Raw genomic sequence first — 18,957 nt, forward strand, 5'->3', positions numbered from 1 at the left:
TTCCTTTCCAGGACAAGCCTGGAGGGTGAGGCTTCCCTGATAGACATTCTCCTCTTCCACCAAACCGGGGTCTGCAAGCCCCAATTCCACTCTGATCTTGACACCCATGGGTAACTCCATGCTCTGGACAAACTTATTCTGGCCAGAGCTTGCTCCCAGCCCCCCAGCCCTCTGTTGCATTGTCCAGAGATGGACACATGAGAGAGGTGTGGTCAAAGGAGTGCTGTTTTACTCACACCCCTGCAACCAGTGGAGGCAGGGCTGTCACCCACTGCAGCCCCAGTCGGTCCCCCCTACCTGCTGGCATCGTCTCCTCCGTTAAGCCTGAGAGGACCTCCCTTTCTGGCTAAACCACCCTTCTGTGTGGAGAGGCCAGCTGTCCTTTCTAGTCATAAAGACCGTGCTTTATGCTGAGACTGTCACTCCTTTTTTTAAAAGATGTTAGATCCCCTTTCTTCTATGAAATGACAGCAGGCAATTGTTTGTGCTGATTGAGAATGACTTTGACAAAATAAGGAGTTGGAAACCATGTTAATCTCCAGTGCCCCGAGAACTTTCGCTAATGGGTGCATGAAATCCAACCACCAGAGGATGGCCCCTGGGAATGAGCTCCAGCATTCTCCTCTTCCCTCCCAGCCCCCCACTGTCTCCCTGGGGACAATGACCTGCATTTCTGGGTCTGCCCCTTCTGCAAATCTTTCCTTCTGAATCATCCAAAAACACACCTTTGTGACCTAGAGATTGAAGATCTCCTCATCCCACCTAAACGTGTTAAGCTCAAAATAAAATGGTGCAGGTTTTCAGGGTCCAGATGTTCACACACACTTTGCAGTTTCACTTCAAGTTCATTACATTTAATTTTTTTTCCAAAAAGTTTTGCATTGACAGCTGTACAATACTTTGGTGTTAACCTGTGGTCTTCCTTCCACTCAGTGAACTCTGCTCTGCCCACCTGTCCAGTCCCACCCCCCACCCTTCCTGGCGCTTGGATGGGAGGTGAGGCAGTATGGGATTGTGAAAACCCCCTCCACTGTTGGGTATCTCGGGGGACAGGGTGGTCGGGAGCAGCGCAGGAAACGCTGTGAGATGAGCAGAGCTCACATCAATGGACATGGGACCCTGGGAAATGGCCCAGGCTCCAGAATGTGAGAGCGACCGTGGCCTGGGTGTTTACCCGGGGAGGGGAATGACAAACTGGGGGGAGAGGCAATTAAGACGCAACAATCAAACCAACCTTTAAATAGTAACTTTTAAAAATATAAAAACAGTTCAGTACAATGACTTTTCATTCTTTTTTTCTTCAGGAATAACTTTCTTCTACCCTCACCCTCCCTTCTGGCTAGAGCCTTAACAAGAGGTGGGAGGTGGACATCTGAGACCCAGAGTGACTCCAGACGCCCCACGCGCCCAGCCTCGGAGAGGCACAGGGTGTGGCGCCAGCCTCCACATCCCATGCCGGTGCGCTCAGCTGGGGACAACCTCACTGAAGGTGGGCAGCTTTCCCTGGAGCCCCTCCCTCCTCCTCAGCAGACGGAATCACACATTACAAAATAATCCATAAAAATGCAGTATAAAAATTATCTTCGATATGCTACATCCATGGAGAGCCCGCCACCAGGACTCAGTGGCCTTTAGCTTTTCTTTAAAAGAAAAAAAAAAAGACCAAAAGAAAAAAACAAAAACAAATCCTAACACCTCAGAACATGTTGGTACTAAAACGTGGCACCTGCCAGAGGCGATATTCAACGTGTTTGGGCTCATGAGAAACTGAAATCTGCAAGAAATATCCACAGTGTGCCAGGATCTGTGTCCCCCTCTCCCACCCCCCGCCCCCCACTGCTCCGCCCAGGGTGGGGGTGAGGGGGATCCTTTTCTCAGACTCACAACCCTGTAGGTTAATACACTTTCCCCCGCTTCTAAGGGGAGAGGAAAAGGCTGTGGGCAGGAAGGAGAGGAAGGCATTTTATAAAAGGACGTCACTTCTAATTCCTTTTATTCAAATTAAAAAAAAAAGCACCCACATTAGTTGCTATTTTTCTCTGGTAGCTCCCTGAGCTGAGTTGCTATGCTGTCTGTCCTCTTTTTGTCCTTTTTAGGCTGCGGCCCAAGATTCAGAAGGGCTGGAGAGGGAGTTCCTTCGAACTTCCATTGCTCGTAACAATAACTAAGTGTGCACCCAAGAGAAAAACCAGGCTGAGAAGAGAGGGAGAGACCAAGAAAGAGAGACACAGAGAGGGCAAGAGGCAACCACAGCGCAAGAGACCACAGAAAGCTCAGTTTCTGCGGGTGTCTGCCGGGACGGGCGCCCATCGGAGTGCCTTCCATTTCTCGGTCTGGCCGCTGGTGCTCAGTCCGGATGCCAAAACCTCTGTGGAGGCAGATGCAGGCAACTTACGGCCAACCCGGCTGTCTTTTCCACACCGTAAGACTTTCCTCCCCATTCTTCAACTGGCTCCCCTCCCTGTCTTCTCTTCCCAGGTGAGAATACGTTTATTTAAAAAAAAAAAAAAAAAAAGCCACCACCACGAGTGGATTACAAATACAGCAGGCGAAATACACGGTCAGAGTTTCCGGTGGGAGGGGCCTCCTCTCCCACTGATCAGTCCGAAATAAGAGTCTGTTATTTACACTTTTCACAAATCTTGTGCACTGCACAATCGGCAAAAAGAGATTCCCCCCTCCCCCAGCACAACAACGTGGTCCACTCCAGCATCCCCGACCCAAGGTGGGGGACAGGGCAAAAGAACGGGGAAGAACAGACAGACTCATGAGCGGGTCTGTGGGGAACCAGAGCCATAAGCCTCCAATAAATCTATTTGTAGCACTTGCCAGCATTGTTCAGGGGGAGGAGGAGGAGCAGAACCCATCCGAGTCTGTGAGACACATCAATCCAGGCCCAGGAGTCCAGACCGTGACGGGGCACGCGCCCTCTCAGCCGGCCGGAGCGCAGCCCCGAAGGCTCGGCTGCCTGCGGCCCATCCTCCGCCATCCTCGGGGCCCCTGGCCCGGGGGTCTCCCTGTCAGAACCGAGTCGGTTTCTCCCAGAGTCTGACAGCCCTGCTGGAGTTCTTGTTTAGTAGATGACCTCATAAACTGTGGCCTTCTTGTCACCAGAGCCTGTTACAATGTATTTGTCATCCGCTGAAATGTCACAACTCAAGACAGACGAGGATTCTTTAGACTGGAGGAGGAAGACGAAGACGAGGAGAAGCAGCAGGAAGGCGTGGGGTGCGGGGAGAAAAAAGACAGGAATTCATTTTCCAGTGCTCTTGGAAACAATCGCCCTCCTCTGCCCCTCTCTGACGCTCCAACCTGAAGCACGGTGCAGGAGGTCGGGAGACTTTAAACCACCCTGGAAGCATTTTCAGGTAAAAATCCCCTCCCACCTGCTTTTCCATAAGGAAAAGCTCAGCAACAGTCTCCCACGTGATCTTTATAGTCGGTCATAATGGTCAGAACGGGACGCTTTAGCATGAGCCTCTCCTGAGTTTACAAATAGAAAGAAGCATTTTTGAGCTAGGAGCTGGCGTCAGCAGCCCAGGCCTGCAGCCTGATGAGTTAGGAAAAGGATTGGTACCTGCTGTTTGAAGCATGTGCTCTTACTAGAGACCCTAACAGTAAGCTTCGACACACTGGACACCAGACACTTCAGCCTGGGTCCAGAAAGCCACGTGCTGGTTGAGGGAGTAAGAGAGAATGCAAGTGTGTGTGTGTGCGCACACGTGTGTGCAAGAGAAAGCATGTGTGGGAGACTGAGTGTGCATGAGTAAATGAGTGTGTATGTAAGAGTGCACACGTGTGTGTGCTTATGAGAGTGCAATATGGCAGGCCTCAGATCCTGATAGATTATAAAAAGCCTCTTCCTTCCCTCCTCTCTTTCCTGCCCACATCCCTGCTCGTGCTGAATGGAGGTGGAAACACTCACTCACTCGAGGAGGGAACGCTGCTCTAAGCAAGGCTGCCGGGTGTGCCCAGCTGCCCAGTGCACCTCCTACAAGGGCTCAGCATCCCGCCCAGAACAAAAACAATTAATGCTACTCCTGGATCTCCAAGTCCTACGAGAGCCCCTGCTTAAAAACCCTTGCCCTCAGGGTCCCCAAGTCCTCAGGAGAACCCAGCTTGATCTCCCATCAGGCAGGGGCAGGGCAGGTCCAGGGCAGGTCTGATCCTGGCTCCAGGCTCCTCCCGTCCTTCCTCCTGCTATCTCACTCCCATCACCACCACCAAGTTTCAACTCTGGGTGGAACCCAGAGGAGGACTCAGATGGTGGGCAGTACCTGAAATATGCTAGCTCCATAAGGCGTCCTCCAGGCGTTGAGAAGGTTATCTTTCCCAGTGCTCACGAACCACTTGCCTGCAGGTGGGAGGCAAAGGGATAGTCAAGTTGTAGCTCACTGCCCGCTAAAGCAAGACCTGCCCCAGACATGGTGGCTGCCTAGAAAAGCAGTGAGAACTCCTAACTAGTATGACTCTCCAATTTCGAGAGACATTTTGCAAACAGGACACGTGGATACCTGGAGAGAGCCTTTCTCTGCAATCCAGGGGGAGGGCTGGGCGTGGTTGGGATGGAAAAAGGTAGGATTTGAGGTTAATTGCAGTGATCACACTGCCCCAAAAGGTTCTTGTTAAAGCCACTAAGGTTCACTGGCCCTTCTAAATTCTGCTACTGAAAGGCGGCAGGAAATACTGAAAATATCCAAGCCCTGGGAGTCTGGAGACCTGACAGCAGTCAGTGGGTGCCCATCCTCCAAGCAGATGCTCTGCCAGGGCTCCACCTGAGTTAAAGCCCTGATGCTCCCCCAAAGCCACCAGCACCATGCTCTTTCTGACCAGAGAGGAAAATCCACCAGGGTTCAGAGAGGGCGAGATGTTCAGACTGCACAGCTTGTCAGTGAAGGAGCAGACATTCCTGTGAGGCTATCAGATGTCAACCACGGTGGCTGTAACCTCAGTGAGAAGCTGCCTGCACTGCTACTGTCCTGTTCCTTTGCCCCAAGCCTGCAAGAACCGGCTTTTGGCCTAATGTCCTGAGTTCAGTAACTCAAAACAAGGATGAGGGGGACAAGATCACCAAAAGGTGTTGAAGGAGCACCAAGCCAGAGGTCAGGAGGCCTGGTTCCGGGGCCCGGCTTGTTCTAGAAGCTTTGGGTCCCTCTTCTGTCCTGTTGGGCCTGGCTGCCCTGGGTTCCCCGCCCTACCCCGTCAGGCCTGGGCCCGCAGCAGGCTCACCGCAGTAGGCAAACTTGAGGGAGAGCACACAGCTCTCGTGCAGGTGCAGCTGGTACTTGTCGGGCTTGGTGTGGTGCAGCACCTCCACGTTGCTGCTCTCCATGCCCACGGCCAGCCACTCCCCGGTGGGGCAGTAGCCCAGCGAGAAGATCTGCAGGGGGTGGAGGGGAGACAGACCAAGCTCAGCATTCTCTGCCCTCAAGAGCAGGCGGCTCCCAAAGCTGCTGCTCACGTCCTCTGAGGCTCAGAGTCCCTCCCCACCCCCCAATAACCCGGGACTATGGGAGGTCATTTTCCATCCCCATTTTAAAGGTGAGGAAGCACAGACATCTTGCACTCAGAATTACTCTGTCTCTCTGACTTGTCTTTCCTTAAGAAAAAAGTGAGCAAAAAAAAAACCCACTAAAATATTAAATTTTTGAGATTAAAATATTAATGTGAAGAACGCAAATAAGGAATAATAATCCCTGGCATTTACTGAATGCTTTCTGTGAGTCAGGTTTATGGCTACAGCTTTTAGAGGGATCATTTCAGGTGCTCACATCAGACCTAGGAGGGAGCTACTATTATTTCCAGTTTGTGAATGAGTATGCCAAGGATGATGTGCTCAACAGGAGTGGAGAAAGAATCAGATTCCCACAGTTGGGTCAAATGTGTCCAACCCCAAGGTCACCTCCCGTTTCATTGCTGCTTCCTCCAGGAAGCCTTCCCAGATGACTCAGGTTGGTCCCATGTCTCTTGGCAGTGACCACCCTGTGAGGGTCCCTTTGTCCCTGACCCAGCCACTGGGGCCATGGAGGGAAGGGAAACACGCTGCTCTTCAGGAAGGGTGGAGTCTTGGGCTGCACACCTGGGAAGTGAAGTCATGCTGCTGCAGCTGCCGGCCCTCCCGCAGGTCCCAGGAGCGCACGGTGTTGTCCAGGCCCCCTGTCCACAGTTTGGTGCCATCATGGGAGATGTCTATGCAGCTGGCCCCGTCCGTGTGGCCCTGGAACTGCCTACAAAAGCAAGCAGGGAGGAGGGTGAGCCCTGGGAACCATAGATTGCCAGGTGGCAGCCATCCCAGGGGCATTCTCAGCAAAAGAGGAAACTGAGGCCCAGAAGGGTGCACTATGCACACGGTCCCTTAGCGAGCTTGCAGCAAAACTAGCCCCGGCCTCTTTCCAGCTGAACGGAAGGGTCTTACTCAGGGACAAGTCCCCTGGGAAATAGGGGGTGAAAAGGGGACCTCCCACCAGGCTTCTGAGACTGAGTCCCTCCAGGGTGGGCCTCTGGAGGAGGTGCAGCTGGAGGCTCAGGAAGGTAAGGAAGGCAGGAAGACCCTGGGGAAGCTACTCGTGAGATGACTGATAAAGAGAATGCAGGCCCCACTGCCTTTAGGACACAGCTCCTCAGCCTGCACTGGACACACCCTCAATTTGCCCTCTTAATCTATCTCTTCACCCTGCATGAACTACGGGGCTGAGGCCATCGACACGCTGACTGATAGCATGAGTAACGCACACAGCCTGTGTGTACAAGAGTAAACCAGGCTAGGCACCCCATCTGCCTTTGCACGGTGGCGCAGTCAGAGGAAGATGCTCCCCTGACACTGTTTCACACAGGGAGAAACTGAGGCACAGGGGTTTACAGTGCACTAGGTCATAGTGTAGGCAGGATGCAAACCCAGCAGTTTTATCCTGAGGCTTGTTTAGCCACCCCGTGACGTGGCTTCCCAATCTGGTCTCCCCAATCTGGTCTCCAGGCCTCTGCTCCCAGCCTCTCTGCTTGCTCCACTAATTTGACCTCCACTTTCTTCCCAGAGCCTCTCCAAGCTCCTGGGCCCAATGGCCTCCATCCTCTGTCCCTCGCACAAGGCAGGTGGAGTGGTCTTTTCACCTGTGCATCCCTCATCCCAACGGTTCTGGCCACCCCACAGCATCTCAGACAGGGCTAAGGTCACAGCAAACAAGACCAGGCAGGATGGGTAAAAATGGCCCCAGAACCAGGCACGAATGCTCCCTCCTGCGGGCCTCACCTGACCAGCGTCTGGTTGTGCAGGTCCCAGACGGCAATGTTCCCATCGCTGCAGCAGGAGAAGCAGACTTTGGCGTCGGGGCTGATGGCCAGGGCGTAACAGGCGGGAGCCGAGGATGTCAGTTCGGCCTTGATGCGGGGCGTGGGCGAGGCCAGGTCCCAGATGGTGAGCGTGCTGGCCTCGCCGCCCACAATGAGCGTGCGCCCGTCAGGGAGCAGCTTGCAGGAGCGGATGTAGTTGTCCCTGTTCTGGAGGGAGAAGTGGCAGGGCTGAGTGCTACCTACTTCCCCGCCTGGGCACCAGGAGAGTCCTGTCCAGCAACACCGAACACCCTCACCAGCCCTGCTTACAGCCTCCCTTACACCCAGCAGCTGCCAGGCTGTCCCCATTCCTCAAATTCACAACTCTTTGATCTTTCATGAATGCCAGGAGGTCAGTATCAACCCCACACACAGAAGGCACAACTGGGGCTCAGAGAGGTTAGTCAGCTTGCCTGAAGTTGCTCAGCCAATATGATACTGAGTCGGGCCCTGGGGCTCTCCCCTATGGCCCAGGCAGCCCCATCCTCCGACACCAGCTGGAGGAGGCGCGGTGGCCCTGGGATTCTCACCAGGCAGTCCAGCTGGGAGATGGGGCTCTTGCTGCCCGGCTGGCTGATGTCCCAGATCTTCACGCAGCCCTTGCCACCTGTGTAGACGTGCCTCGTGGGGTTGCTGATGGTCACGGCACACACCACCTCCCCGTGGCTGAGTGTGTTGATCTGCCGGGCGTGCCTCGGAATGCCAGGGCCTGCCAGGGCATCATGGGGGAAGGGCACGGGCTGCATCTGCCCATCAGCGCTCACGTGGAATGAGTACGCCCTGAAAAGGTGAGAACTGTCACTGCTGCCATCCACCCCTGGCCCCTCAGAGCTCCCACAGGCCGGCCCAGGTCACCTGCACGGCCCCCGACTGGCTGAGACCACACCACTGCACTGAACCTAGTAACCCCATGTACTAGGATGGCTCCACCAGGGTGGAGAGCGCTTAACAGACCAGCTTTGATTTTCACACCCGGTTATATATCCTTGCTCCAAATCAGACCGGAAACCCACAGGTGTCCTGGGATGTCCTTTCCCACCATCCATACATGCCCCCAGCATGCCAGCCCTGGAAAGGGCCTGGCTGAAATGCCACCTCTTGCTTTAGGAGCTGGTGGTATTAGGGAAGGGGTCTGCTTGCCCCTCCAATAGCGAATGGACAAGTCCATGTGGGAAGCCGGCCTGGCCCGCCTCCTGTTTGAGGCTCTGGTGGGTGCCCTCTCACTCAGCGTGATTCTCGTGGACAATGAGAGCGCTGTGTCAGGCAGTGTCTCAGCATTATCTGCACGCTCCATCTTTTCGTTTCCTAGCAACCCGAGGAGGTGAAGGGCCGGGAGAGTGTGCCCTCCACTGCTGACAGGGAAGGGCCTGCGACCAGCAGCAACGGGTCTTCCCCAGGTAGAACCCAAGGGAGTCGGGGAGGTCCACGGCAGCTCCGGGTGACTCAGTGAGGAGTGTTCCTTCTCCACCAGCCCAGTGGCCATGCACTTAGCACCCCTGTGGTTCCTCTGCTGGGGGAGTGTCTATAGGTGCTCAGAAGTGTGGCCTGGCTACAGTTTCCTGGGGTTGCAACCAGGCCTCGGTGCCTCCAGAGGGACAGACACCTTCTCAAAGGCACATGCATCAGGGCAAACCCGTGCTGGGGGGATGGGGGGCGCTGCTGGAAGCGGGCGTAAAGCGCTCTCTCCTGCCCACCCTACAAAGCACACAGTAAGTACAGCCAAAGCTTACGGTTTTCCTCCAGGAATGGAGGCCAGGCTTGAGGGGAGGCCTGTGGCCCGCATGGGGGGATGAGGGTCAAAGCCAACCTGTAAAGCAAGGCAAGACAGCCCTCTGTCAGCCGCACCACCACACACCCCCACCCCTGCCTCCTCCACCACCCACCCGGGTCCTGCCTGGACCGCTCTGCCACTTCACAACCCAGGAGACAAGCTGAGCAGAGCAGGGTCCATTGACTGAGAGCAAACACAGGCCCAGGAGGGCTTGTGGCAGGGAGGGGCTGACAGTGTAGACCCCCACTTTGAACCCGCATCCTCCCTGTCCTGCAAGGCAGAGCTGGCCCCTGCCCTGCTTCTTTCCTCTCCTGGGGTCCCAGTGGGCCTGCCAGTGGAGAGGAGGCGGCCCCGGGCCCAGGATGTAAAAGGAAAACTGTCTCCTGAAAAAGAGCCCCTCTCCCCGCCAACCCTCGTTTTTCTTTTTTTTTTTTGAGATGGAGTCTCACTCTGTTGCCCAGGCTGGAGTGCAGTGGCACGATTTCAGCTTACTGCAACCTCCGCCTCCCAGGTTCAAGTGATTCTCCTGCCTCAACTTCCTGAGTAGCTGGGATTACAGGTGCCTGCCTCCACACCCAGCTAATTTTTGTATTTTTAGTAGTAGGGTTTCACCATGTTGGCCAGGCTGGTCTTGAACTCCTGACCTCAGGTGATCCAGCTGCCTTGACCTCTCAAAGTGCTGGGATTACAGGCCTGAGCCACCGCGCCCACCCCCTAATTCTTGTTATTCATTCACCACAATATAAAGTCTTGTTATAATGACTAGTCCCATCTACGAGACCCCTGGTCCATGGATATCACGTGACTCACCTTGAGATTTCCACCCCCCAGAACTGGGAAAGGCAGGTGTCAAGCCCTGTTTTTTGGACTGAAAGGGGAGGCTGCCTTAGGTGAGGTTACAAGGCAGCTCACAGGCCAGTGGGGTAGAAACCCAGGTCTGCTGGCCCCAAAGCGTGTGCCCTTCCAGGCAAGTCTCAATTGTTTCTGATACACATTCTCCCCACAGGGGCAGCTGCCTGGCCTCAAGACTCTAAGGTGCCCCTTACTGTGTGGGGAGCGCCCCTGCAACTCCCACTAGCTAACAATACCATGCCCAGTCCCCAAGAAAGGAGCCAAAAGGTCTACGTACAGCTCCAAAGCTCACCATTGGTGATCGGCCGTAGGCAGCAGCTGCAGCGGCGGCGGCGGCGCTCATCTGGGGTGGGATGTTGTGGAGGCCGGCGTAGGCGCCAGGGCTGGTGAGGGACCCGTTCATCTCGTGGTGGCTCATCATGGCGAAGGGCGCCGCGTAGGAGCTGGTGATGGAGATGGGCGTGCGCAGAGCCGAGGCTGCAAGGGGGTGGGCGTCAGGGAAGCGGGCCTTAGGGGGATCGGGACATGGCCATGGCCGCCTCACCCAGCAATAGCTCTCCTGGCATTCTTAGGCTGCCTGCTCCAGGCAGTCCTCTCAGACTGAACCCACCCAAGTGGGATCCCTGTCTTCAGAGCCAAAGCAGCTTCGAGCTTGGCAGATACACCTGTTTCTTTTTACAGAGCAGGATATGGAGGCCCAAACGGGCTTGCCCAGAGCCTCACAGGACTGACAGTGGTGGGAACAGATCTTGGGAGCCCTGACCTGTCCCACGCTGCTTTCATATGCCTGGCCCAGAAGGGGCCCCAGAAACTTTGGTGTCACCTCCTCCTCAAACCTGACCGTGAAGTCCCCAAGGGCAGACCCTGGGAGACACTGCCTGGGCTCTATCCCACAGGTGTGCACAGCTCCTGCCCTGGCCAGAGCCAGACCCCCTCCCCACCATCAGATCAACTTGGCCCATGGTGCCTACCCATTATACCTATCGGGTCCATGCCCGGAGGTTTGCCCGGCATCGACCGGAGCCCTGGGGTCGTGCTGGTGCCTGGAGTTGGGGCATCGTTCCTCGGGGTTGGTGTGTTGGACTTGAGCCCAGGGGTGGAGGATTTGTCGTTCTGAAGAGGAGAGATGCAGAGACAGGGAGGCCATGAGGCTTCCATTCTAGCAGCTGGGCACAGCTGTTAAGGGTCCCAGCACGAAGCCCAGAGCCAGCCCCTTATGAAGCTTCTGCCAAATAGCCTCTCAATCCCTCCCCAACTTTGTTTGGCAGGGACTGGGGTGATCACTCCCATTTTACAGACACAAAAACCAAGGCTCAGAAATGTGAACCCATTAGTGCAGGCCCAGCAGGCATAGGAGGTAAACCGGGGCCAATCCTGCACCCAGTTTCTTCCACTCCACCCCTCTGCCCGTCAATCAGGACCCCCCCACCACCAGTCCCTGCTGCTCCCTTCCCACTCCCATCTACCCAGACTCCACATACATGACCAAGGTCTTTGGTCTTGGAGGAAGGTGTGCTGCTGGAAGAGGCCACCGAGGCAGGACTTGTGGGCGCATCCTTTTTCAGGCTACGGGCCTTGTCCAGCCCATTTTCAGGAGGGGAGTGTGCCGGGCTGACCCGGGGCGTTGGGGGGTCCTGAAAACACAAGTGATGTAGAGATGCACTGAGGACAACAGCCAGCCTTGAGGCCTCCCTGCTCTGGGAGTGGGAGGGGAGAGGGCATGGGTGATGGGGAGAAAAGCTTAACTGAAAGACTGGGGGTCCCAAGGTGAAGGGAAGCTAACTCAACCATCTGGTCTGACTGAGGCTGGGGAGGGCGGAAGGGTGACTTTCCCAATGTCAATCACAAGTTCAGGACTCCAGTCAGTGTGGCTGGGTTTGGCCGAGTGTAGATGTTCTCCAGCTCCTCCTACCCTGCTGAGGCTGAGCCCCTGGGGCTCACAACTGTCACTTCAAGATAGGGAGAGGAGTGGGCTGAACTGACCTAGACGGAGGATCACGTGGAATTGAAGCTGGCCCCTACCTGGGATCTTTGAGAGTGTCTCTCTGGAGACGCACTACAGGAGACTCTCCAGGCCCATAAATGCCCAGGCACCATGCAGCAAAGCCCTGCCCTGTTCCTCCTGAACCCCTGAAACCCGAAGACCCCTGCTCGGGCTGCCAGGAATACTACGACAGACAGAACAGATCCCACTCTGGGGAGGAATAATCCCAAGCCAAGAGGCCTGCTGCACCCGGGCCTGCCATACCTCATTGGAAACGTCCACCACCAGGTCATCACTCTTGTCCCCATCACTGTCCTGCAGCCAAGAGAGGAGACAACTGGTCCGTAAGAGGCCACGCCTTCCCCACCCTGACTAAGCCCTAACCCCCTAGCCTTCTACCGGCCAGGACCCGAACCAGGGCCAAGCCCCACAGTCCATGCCTTCTCCTGCAGCCCTGTCCTTCAGCAGGCTCCACTCCAGCTCCACAGTCTCCCCAAACCCGTGCTCTAGACTAGCCCCCAGGTTGCTCCACTCCCGTGCCCACTGGGCAGCCACAGACATCCACCCCATCAGAACAGTTCTAAGCCCCTCCCCCAACAGCCTGCCCTTCAGTTTCTCTCTGAAACCAGAACCTTCTCTCTGAAGCCAGCTGGAGTTACATTCACCATCCTTCACAGTCAGTGTGCTGCTCTCACCTGGTCATTCCCACCCCTCTGTGTGGGAGGGTGACTCGTCTCCTCTCAAAGAAACACATTTCAGTGTCCTTCAGGTATGCAATGTGTCCAAAGCCACACAGCAGCCATGTGGCTGAAGAGGGCTGAGTACAAGACCGCTGAAGCCCTGCACCATATCCTCCCCTTTCCTCTGTCCCAGTTCTCAGCCCTCACATCCTGGCACAGGGCAACGTGACAGCCATGTTCCACTAGGGTCTCACATGCCAGGGGCATCCCATTAAAGGGCTGGTAAAAGCCATGACTGGGCAGCCAGGTGGGTGCATGCCTGGGGCAGACTGAGAGGACTGTAGGGTCCACATTTTGGGGGTGCCAGGAGCAGCCCCTTAGAGCCGAGTGGAATTCTGGCAGCACCGTGACAGCAGCAAGGGGCTGTTGGGCCGTCTGTGGGAAGAGACCCCATGGAGGCCGGGACGACCTCCCCATCCACCTGCGCCCCACGGTGGCTTGCATGCTCACAGCGTGTATGAACGTTACCCTAGCTCCGTCCTCACCCTGCTCTCCTCGATGGGGCCACCTATGCCCACCTGTGCTTCTCTGACTCACTGCCAACCACAAGAGGACCCTGGCCATAGCTTGGGCCCTGCAGACACTCCCTGCCCTACCCAACAGAAACCCCAGCGGCGCCACCATGCCTCGGACGTACGTATCGGCTCAAGCTGTCCTTCTCCTCCGCCTTCCGCTTCTTGGCTTCCATGCTGTAGTCCGCAGAGCCCCGGTGCTTCTCACTGGCCCGGAGGCTTTCCGAGGGTGACACAGAGTTATTCTGAAAGCAAGAGGGTTCAGGGTTCAAACTCTCTGCTGCATGTAACGACTCACACATCCGCACACGGCTAAGTGCAGGTGACACGGAGGTCAGGGGAGGGAAGACAAGCTGAACTCCTCTCTGCCCTGCAGATTGTGGCTCCATCAGAGCCTCGCCAGGGAAGCCTTCCCCACTCCCCAGACTGAGTCCCCAGGGAGATGCCCTGGGAGCATCCCCAGTTCTCTTTTGCAGCTCTGCCACTGCTATTAAATAATTAACCCTGCAGCGAGCAGCCTGCCTTCTGGCCTGTGAGACTATACTCCGTGAGGACAAGGGTCACCCGGGTCTCGTTCACCACCCATCTCGCGCCTGCTGCACTCATTTGCTCAAAGGAGGGATAAGTGGAATTTGCATTGAGTCTTGTAAGATGGATCTGAGTTGACAGGTGGGGGCCATGAGCAATACTTCATCTGCTGAGCCAAACAGGAATGGGGAGATTGATAGGGAAGGAGGGCGTCAGGCAGCCACCGACTTCCCAGTGGAGATGAGCAGCTGAGCGTTCAGAGTGAACACCCCCGCCTCCGCGGCAAGGCTGTCAGCAACTCCGGAGAAACACCAGGGTTGTAAAAAAAACAAAAATGCAACGTCATGAAGCCTTTCCCTCTGACAGACAGGAAAAGGTGCAAGGGCAGGGACAGTGACTGCCTTGGTAGCCATCACCAAGTGGGGACCCTGAGAGTTTGAAGAATGTGCCCAAGCTTCCCTGAAGGTGGCACAAAGGGAATTCCTCATTTTCATGAGTTCTCCCTCAGCTATAAAGCAAATGAGGATGAGAAGCCTTTGGGATGGGAGGCCTGGGAAGAGGCAAGATGGTGGAGCAGTCCCGGGGGTTCGGAGTGCTCAGAAATCACCACGTGGCTGTTCCCGCCGGGCCGGGGAGCAGGGAGGGAGGAGCCACTGGCAAGGGCACCGGCCAGCAAACCTCTGTGCACAGAGAATAACATCAGGACCAATGCCCCCCTCTACGATACCCATGAGGTTTACTCCTTCCTAAGAGCCCAAACTTAACCTTCACCACCCACCAATTTCCGAGCAGCTGTCCTGGGTCAGGCCTGGTGCTGCAGGCTAGAAGTGGCACAATGAATAAGACACAATCCCTGCGCTCCAGGAGCTCATGGGCCAGTTATGATGGCGCTGGAAGGAAAGGCCAGCCCATCCAAGGTCCCAGTCCCCATGCAACACGGGAGGTCACATGGAGACAGAGGAGCATCTGTTCGGAAGAGAAGAGCATCAGAAGGCAAATGGAATGAGGCTTCTCTTGTCTTCTCCACTTTCTCAGAGGCCAAGGGTGGCTCAGGGGCCAGGGCCACCTGGAGGGAATGGGACTGGGCGGTATTCGGTGGGAATGGTGCGGCCACCAGCCTCAGAACTTAATTTCCTTTCCTAAGCCGGTTTCTGGGCAGCCCTTCCCTGCCAAGTTTCTGCCTGAAGCGAATTAAAATGGCAGAGTTATCAAGCCTTGAAGAAAAAATGGAGGTTATAATGGAACTGCAGCTCAAGCTTCCCCACAGCCATGCAGGAGCGGCGGCGATGCGCGCACAGCCGCAATTCAATTAGCTGCTGCAATCGCCGGCAGAAAAATCACCGTCATTTCATTTCATTTCCTCTGACGGTGGCGGCCACCCTGTGCTAAGCAGAAATGCTTCCAGCCCCTCGCGCTGGCTGCCCCTCGAGGGCGGGCGGGCGGGCAGGGGAGGGGGCGTGCGGCTGCTCGTGTTTCTCTTTGCGACCCGGTGCTCAGCTCGGGAGAACAGCGAGCTCTTTCTTCTCATGCAGTCAGGCTGAAAACCCTCGCCGCTACCGGAGAGTCATGTCAGGCATTTAGCGGCATCGATCCAGCCCGCCTCTGGCTGGCAGGCGGCCAAAAAACTAAGTATTTTTTATTGCTTCGGCTAGGCAAGGAAATATGAATGAAGCTACCTCTAATTGGACTCCAGACTAACCCCTCTGGGACAGCTTCCAGCCCGTCCCCCCGTCCCCCCTCCCACTCTGACACAGCCCTGTCCTTCCTGCTGTAGGCCTCATCTGTTGACAACCTGGTTTCCAAAGCCTGATTATTTCAGTCTACACCGCCCCTGACACCGTCGCTACATGCATGCGCACAGCCTCGGGCCCGAGCTGCCCACTGCTGCCTCTGCCCAGCGTCTTGATTCATTCCCGTTGGAGTCGCCGGTGGACCGTGTGTGCCATGCATGGACCTCAGCGAGTACGGTAAAAAGCCCAGCTCTTGGGGGTTCTCGAGGGGGCGCGTTCTTTTCGCAGAAAACTTTCACAGATGGGGCACAGAGCCAGAAGCCAAGAGGGATGAGGATGAGGTAAAGACTCATGCCCTTTAAAGAGCGCTGGGCCTCCCCCTCCCTGTCCAGTTCCACTGCCATTACCCAGGTAATGTGGACCCTCCGTCAGGTTATAATGGGTCTTCCTAAACAAAGCTGAGAGGCTGGCTGAGCTGGAATTATTCCCATGGCATGGATAAGGAAACTGAGGCTCAGTGAGGCCAAGAGAACTAAGCAGGGTCTCAAAGCTGGGACCAGACTTCAGCCTTATAATGTCCAATCCAGCCCTCCACCTACCTAGGCAAAGTGCCTCTCCAAAAATGCCACTGTTAGAGGATCAGTACTGAGGCAGTGAACGTGGAATTTCAGCTTCAAGGACTCCTCTCGTAGATACCTAGCCATGAGCATGTAGGCAGGGCACGAGGAGACACCAGCCTCGCTGCTAATGGGAGGTTTAAAAAGTCAGCCTGGGCAGGGGGAGGGCCATGAGGGAAGGAGGGTTGGGTTGGAGAGAGCTGCCCAAAGAAGCTGCTGTCTAGATGGTTAGTTAACTGCCTGACCTTCCAAGTCCTACTTAACACGAGGTAATAACCAAAGCCATCCTAACAGATTAGATGGCCCCAGATACAAGGACGGCGATGAGGAATAAAATAGCTTTGCTAATCGCTGGAGGATTTTTTTTATCCAGACTCCACTGTGCTTATTCAGAAGGCTTATTCACTTGAAACAGAACCTCGGAGCCTCAGTGTGATCAGAAAGATTTACAACAAATCTCAGAGCTGGCAGACACGCAGGCGGCCTGGCCTTAATGCTCGCCTGCTAGCACTTTCTTAAATCGAGTGAAAGCCCAGAGCAGGGAGAAACCGCAGGCGTTTGAAGAGAATGGGGAGGATGCAAGATCATACAGGAGGCATCCAAGCTGGGGGGTGGGTAAGAACCCTGGCCCTGGACATGGGACACCTGGGTCCTATGCCCTGGGTTTAGTCCACGGACTCCACAAAGCCCCTGGCAATGGAAGACCCAGGGCTGGTCAGCTGACCTCTCAGAGTGTCACCTCTCATCTGAAAGGGAGTTAGAGCTCATTTAGCCGAAGCTCTTCATTTGACAAATGGCAGACCTAAAGCCTGGAGAGATGAAGGGCTTCCACAATTGAAGGTCAGTCTCAACAGGTGACAGCAGCTCCCATTTTATGACAGTAACTACCCCTCACCCTGCCACTACCACTACTGGCTCTGGACTGAGACATCAGCACTGAAGCCAGGTCTCCCAGCTCAGCACCAGTAAACAAACAAAACCCCCCGTTTCAACCCATAGAGCAGAACTGGGAACCCAGAAGCCAATTTTGGACACCACTGGGTCTCAGGCCCGTGATTCTGGGAGCCCAGAGTCCCACCTCCTCCCAGTACCCACACACCCCTACGGGTTCCAGAGTGCCAATACTTACCGCACTGGATTCTCTCTCTTTGGGGAAGGAAGACCAGGATAGGAGGAAGGTCAGGCCCCCCGAGACAAAAAGACAAAAAAGAAAAGAAAAAGGTCAGTCTAAGTTCAGCTGGCTTTTGTGATTTTCTAGTGCACTGGTTTTAAAATGGGCAGAAGGCCTGGATTGCTGTCCCCGTGGATTAGTCAAGGCAGGGCCATTAGGTGGCATTTCCCGGTTTGGAAATTCGCCACCCCAATTCCAGTAATGCCCCTGCCCCTCCAGTCCCCTGGGGTGGGCAGGGGAGGCCTCTGACCCAGTTCTCCCTGTCATGCCAGAGGGTACCAAGTTCACTGTTTGGCAGACTAGCGTTCTTAAGGCCACAGGCTTGGGAGGGATCATGCCATACAAAATACCAGTAGGACCTGGGAGTTAAGAACTTTATTGTTTAAAAAAAAAAGGTGGGGGAATTTAAGAGTGGTTTCTTTAATTCTGTTTTTGGAATTAACACCATTTTCTGATTCTTTGTTAGGATGCCCCAAAAAGCTGAAGCCTCTGATAATTTGCCCAGCTAAGCACTAGCTCCCCAATTCTCCTGTCTGCTGGGGGGAGGTCCCCCTTCCTCTGCTAAGAGGACCATCCCACAGTAAGACAAAAAATGTAGCCTCCAGTTCCTGGGACTGGCTACCGCCCTGTGGCCTGGGCCAAGGCAGGATGGTGACATGCCAGGTCCCTAGTGCTCAGAAGGTGTTGGCTACATGCCCCAGTAAATACCATATCTAAGGGCAAAGTGCACATGGCGGTAATTTTTGAAAAGGGTCTCCCAGGGAGCCAGGCCCTTCTCTTTCCTGATCCGATGTACCCCTCTGAGGCCACGCTTGGTGCGGCTTCCTGGGTACTCATGGTAAGGTATGTGGTGAAGGATCAGGGAACAAGTTCTGACTCCAGATGATCTCCTGCTGGAGTGTGCACTACTCCTACTGACAGGCAGTCAGATACCCTTTACCTGAGCTCTGACTATGCACCTTTCCCGGGTTCCTGCATTGGTGGGACATAGATGTAAGGAAAACACCCAGGAACCTGGCCCCTGTCCTAGAGAACTGATGATCTTGGTGATCACATTTTCCAGGGGTAGGATGTAAGAGGATACTTAGCCGTGGCATCCCAACTCTTAAACTCTTATGGGAACTTAAAAAAGGGCCCTAGTCCGACCAGGAAGGCATCCTGAAGGGGTGGACTGGGGTTGGACCCTGAAGGACAGGCAGGGGTTTGTCGAAGATGGGACAGAGCTCCAGATGAACATCAAGGTCTTCAGGACAGAGAATACTAGGTCCACACCAAGGATTAGGAAAAGGTGCATGGAACGTGGATGGCGTTAGCTTCCATGAGCCAGGTTTTCAACAGATGGCTCCAAATCTTTGCTAACTCCTGGTCCTAGAGTGACTGCGTTTGCTGGGTCCACTCACGGCAAGGCCTATGAGGGTCCACGCCCAGCCCCGCCCCGCCCCACCCTCTGGCCCAGCCCAGGCCCACCTCTGTGATCGAGTTCATGGTGGTTCTTCTCATCCTTCACCGTCAGGTGGGCCTGGCTGCCCAGAGCGCCCAGTGCCAGCAGCCCGGAGCTGCTCCCCGTCACCGGGGGGATTCCTGGAGGCTGGAGACCTGATGGGTGGGGTGGCAACTGGACCGGGGGGCCGTGTGTGGCATGGGAGAGGTGCTGCGCCTGGAGTTGCTGCTGCTGCAATGAAGTCAGTGATGAGTACAGCTGAGCCCGGGAGGGCAAGGGAGGCGT

The 18,957-nt window shown here is 55.4% G+C and overlaps 1 protein-coding gene across 13 annotated transcripts in view; it reads right to left on the reverse strand.

Annotated features, from left to right (window-relative positions):
* Positions 1 to 1,231: 1,231 nt before the first annotated feature.
* The window catches only part of TLE3 (TLE family member 3, transcriptional corepressor), a 48,752-nt gene continuing 31,026 nt past the window's right edge, over positions 1,232 to 18,957 (reverse strand). For 2 of the 13 annotated variants that reach the window (XM_012451324.2, XM_012451317.2), the window contains exons 7-20: positions 18,699 to 18,900; positions 17,190 to 17,206; positions 13,311 to 13,430; positions 12,198 to 12,248; positions 11,431 to 11,583; positions 10,921 to 11,062; positions 10,227 to 10,426; positions 9,057 to 9,133; positions 7,857 to 8,106; positions 7,247 to 7,494; positions 6,080 to 6,227; positions 5,230 to 5,380; positions 4,278 to 4,354; positions 1,232 to 3,181 (exon numbers count right to left, since the gene is read on the reverse strand). In XM_012451324.2, coding sequence (XP_012306747.1) covers positions 3,074 to 3,181; positions 4,278 to 4,354; positions 5,230 to 5,380; positions 6,080 to 6,227; positions 7,247 to 7,494; positions 7,857 to 8,106; positions 9,057 to 9,133; positions 10,227 to 10,426; positions 10,921 to 11,062; positions 11,431 to 11,583; positions 12,198 to 12,248; positions 13,311 to 13,430; positions 17,190 to 17,206; positions 18,699 to 18,900 — 1,944 coding nt within the window. In that variant the 3' untranslated portion in view covers positions 1,232 to 3,073. Of the gene's footprint in view, positions 3,182 to 4,277; positions 4,355 to 5,229; positions 5,381 to 6,079; positions 6,228 to 7,246; positions 7,495 to 7,856; positions 8,107 to 9,056; positions 9,134 to 10,226; positions 10,427 to 10,920; positions 11,063 to 11,430; positions 11,584 to 12,197; positions 12,249 to 13,310; positions 13,431 to 17,189; positions 17,207 to 18,698; positions 18,904 to 18,957 lie in introns of all 13 variants that reach the window. The other 11 variants (XM_012451328.2, XM_012451320.2, XM_012451325.3 and 8 more) reach the window with 7 other exon arrangements.

This window comes from Aotus nancymaae, unplaced genomic scaffold, assembly GCF_030222135.1.
Source record: "Aotus nancymaae isolate 86718 unplaced genomic scaffold, 86718_ANA_hifiasm-v0.15.2.pri h1tg000003l, whole genome shotgun sequence".
Taxonomy (NCBI): domain Eukaryota; kingdom Metazoa; phylum Chordata; class Mammalia; order Primates; family Aotidae; genus Aotus; species Aotus nancymaae.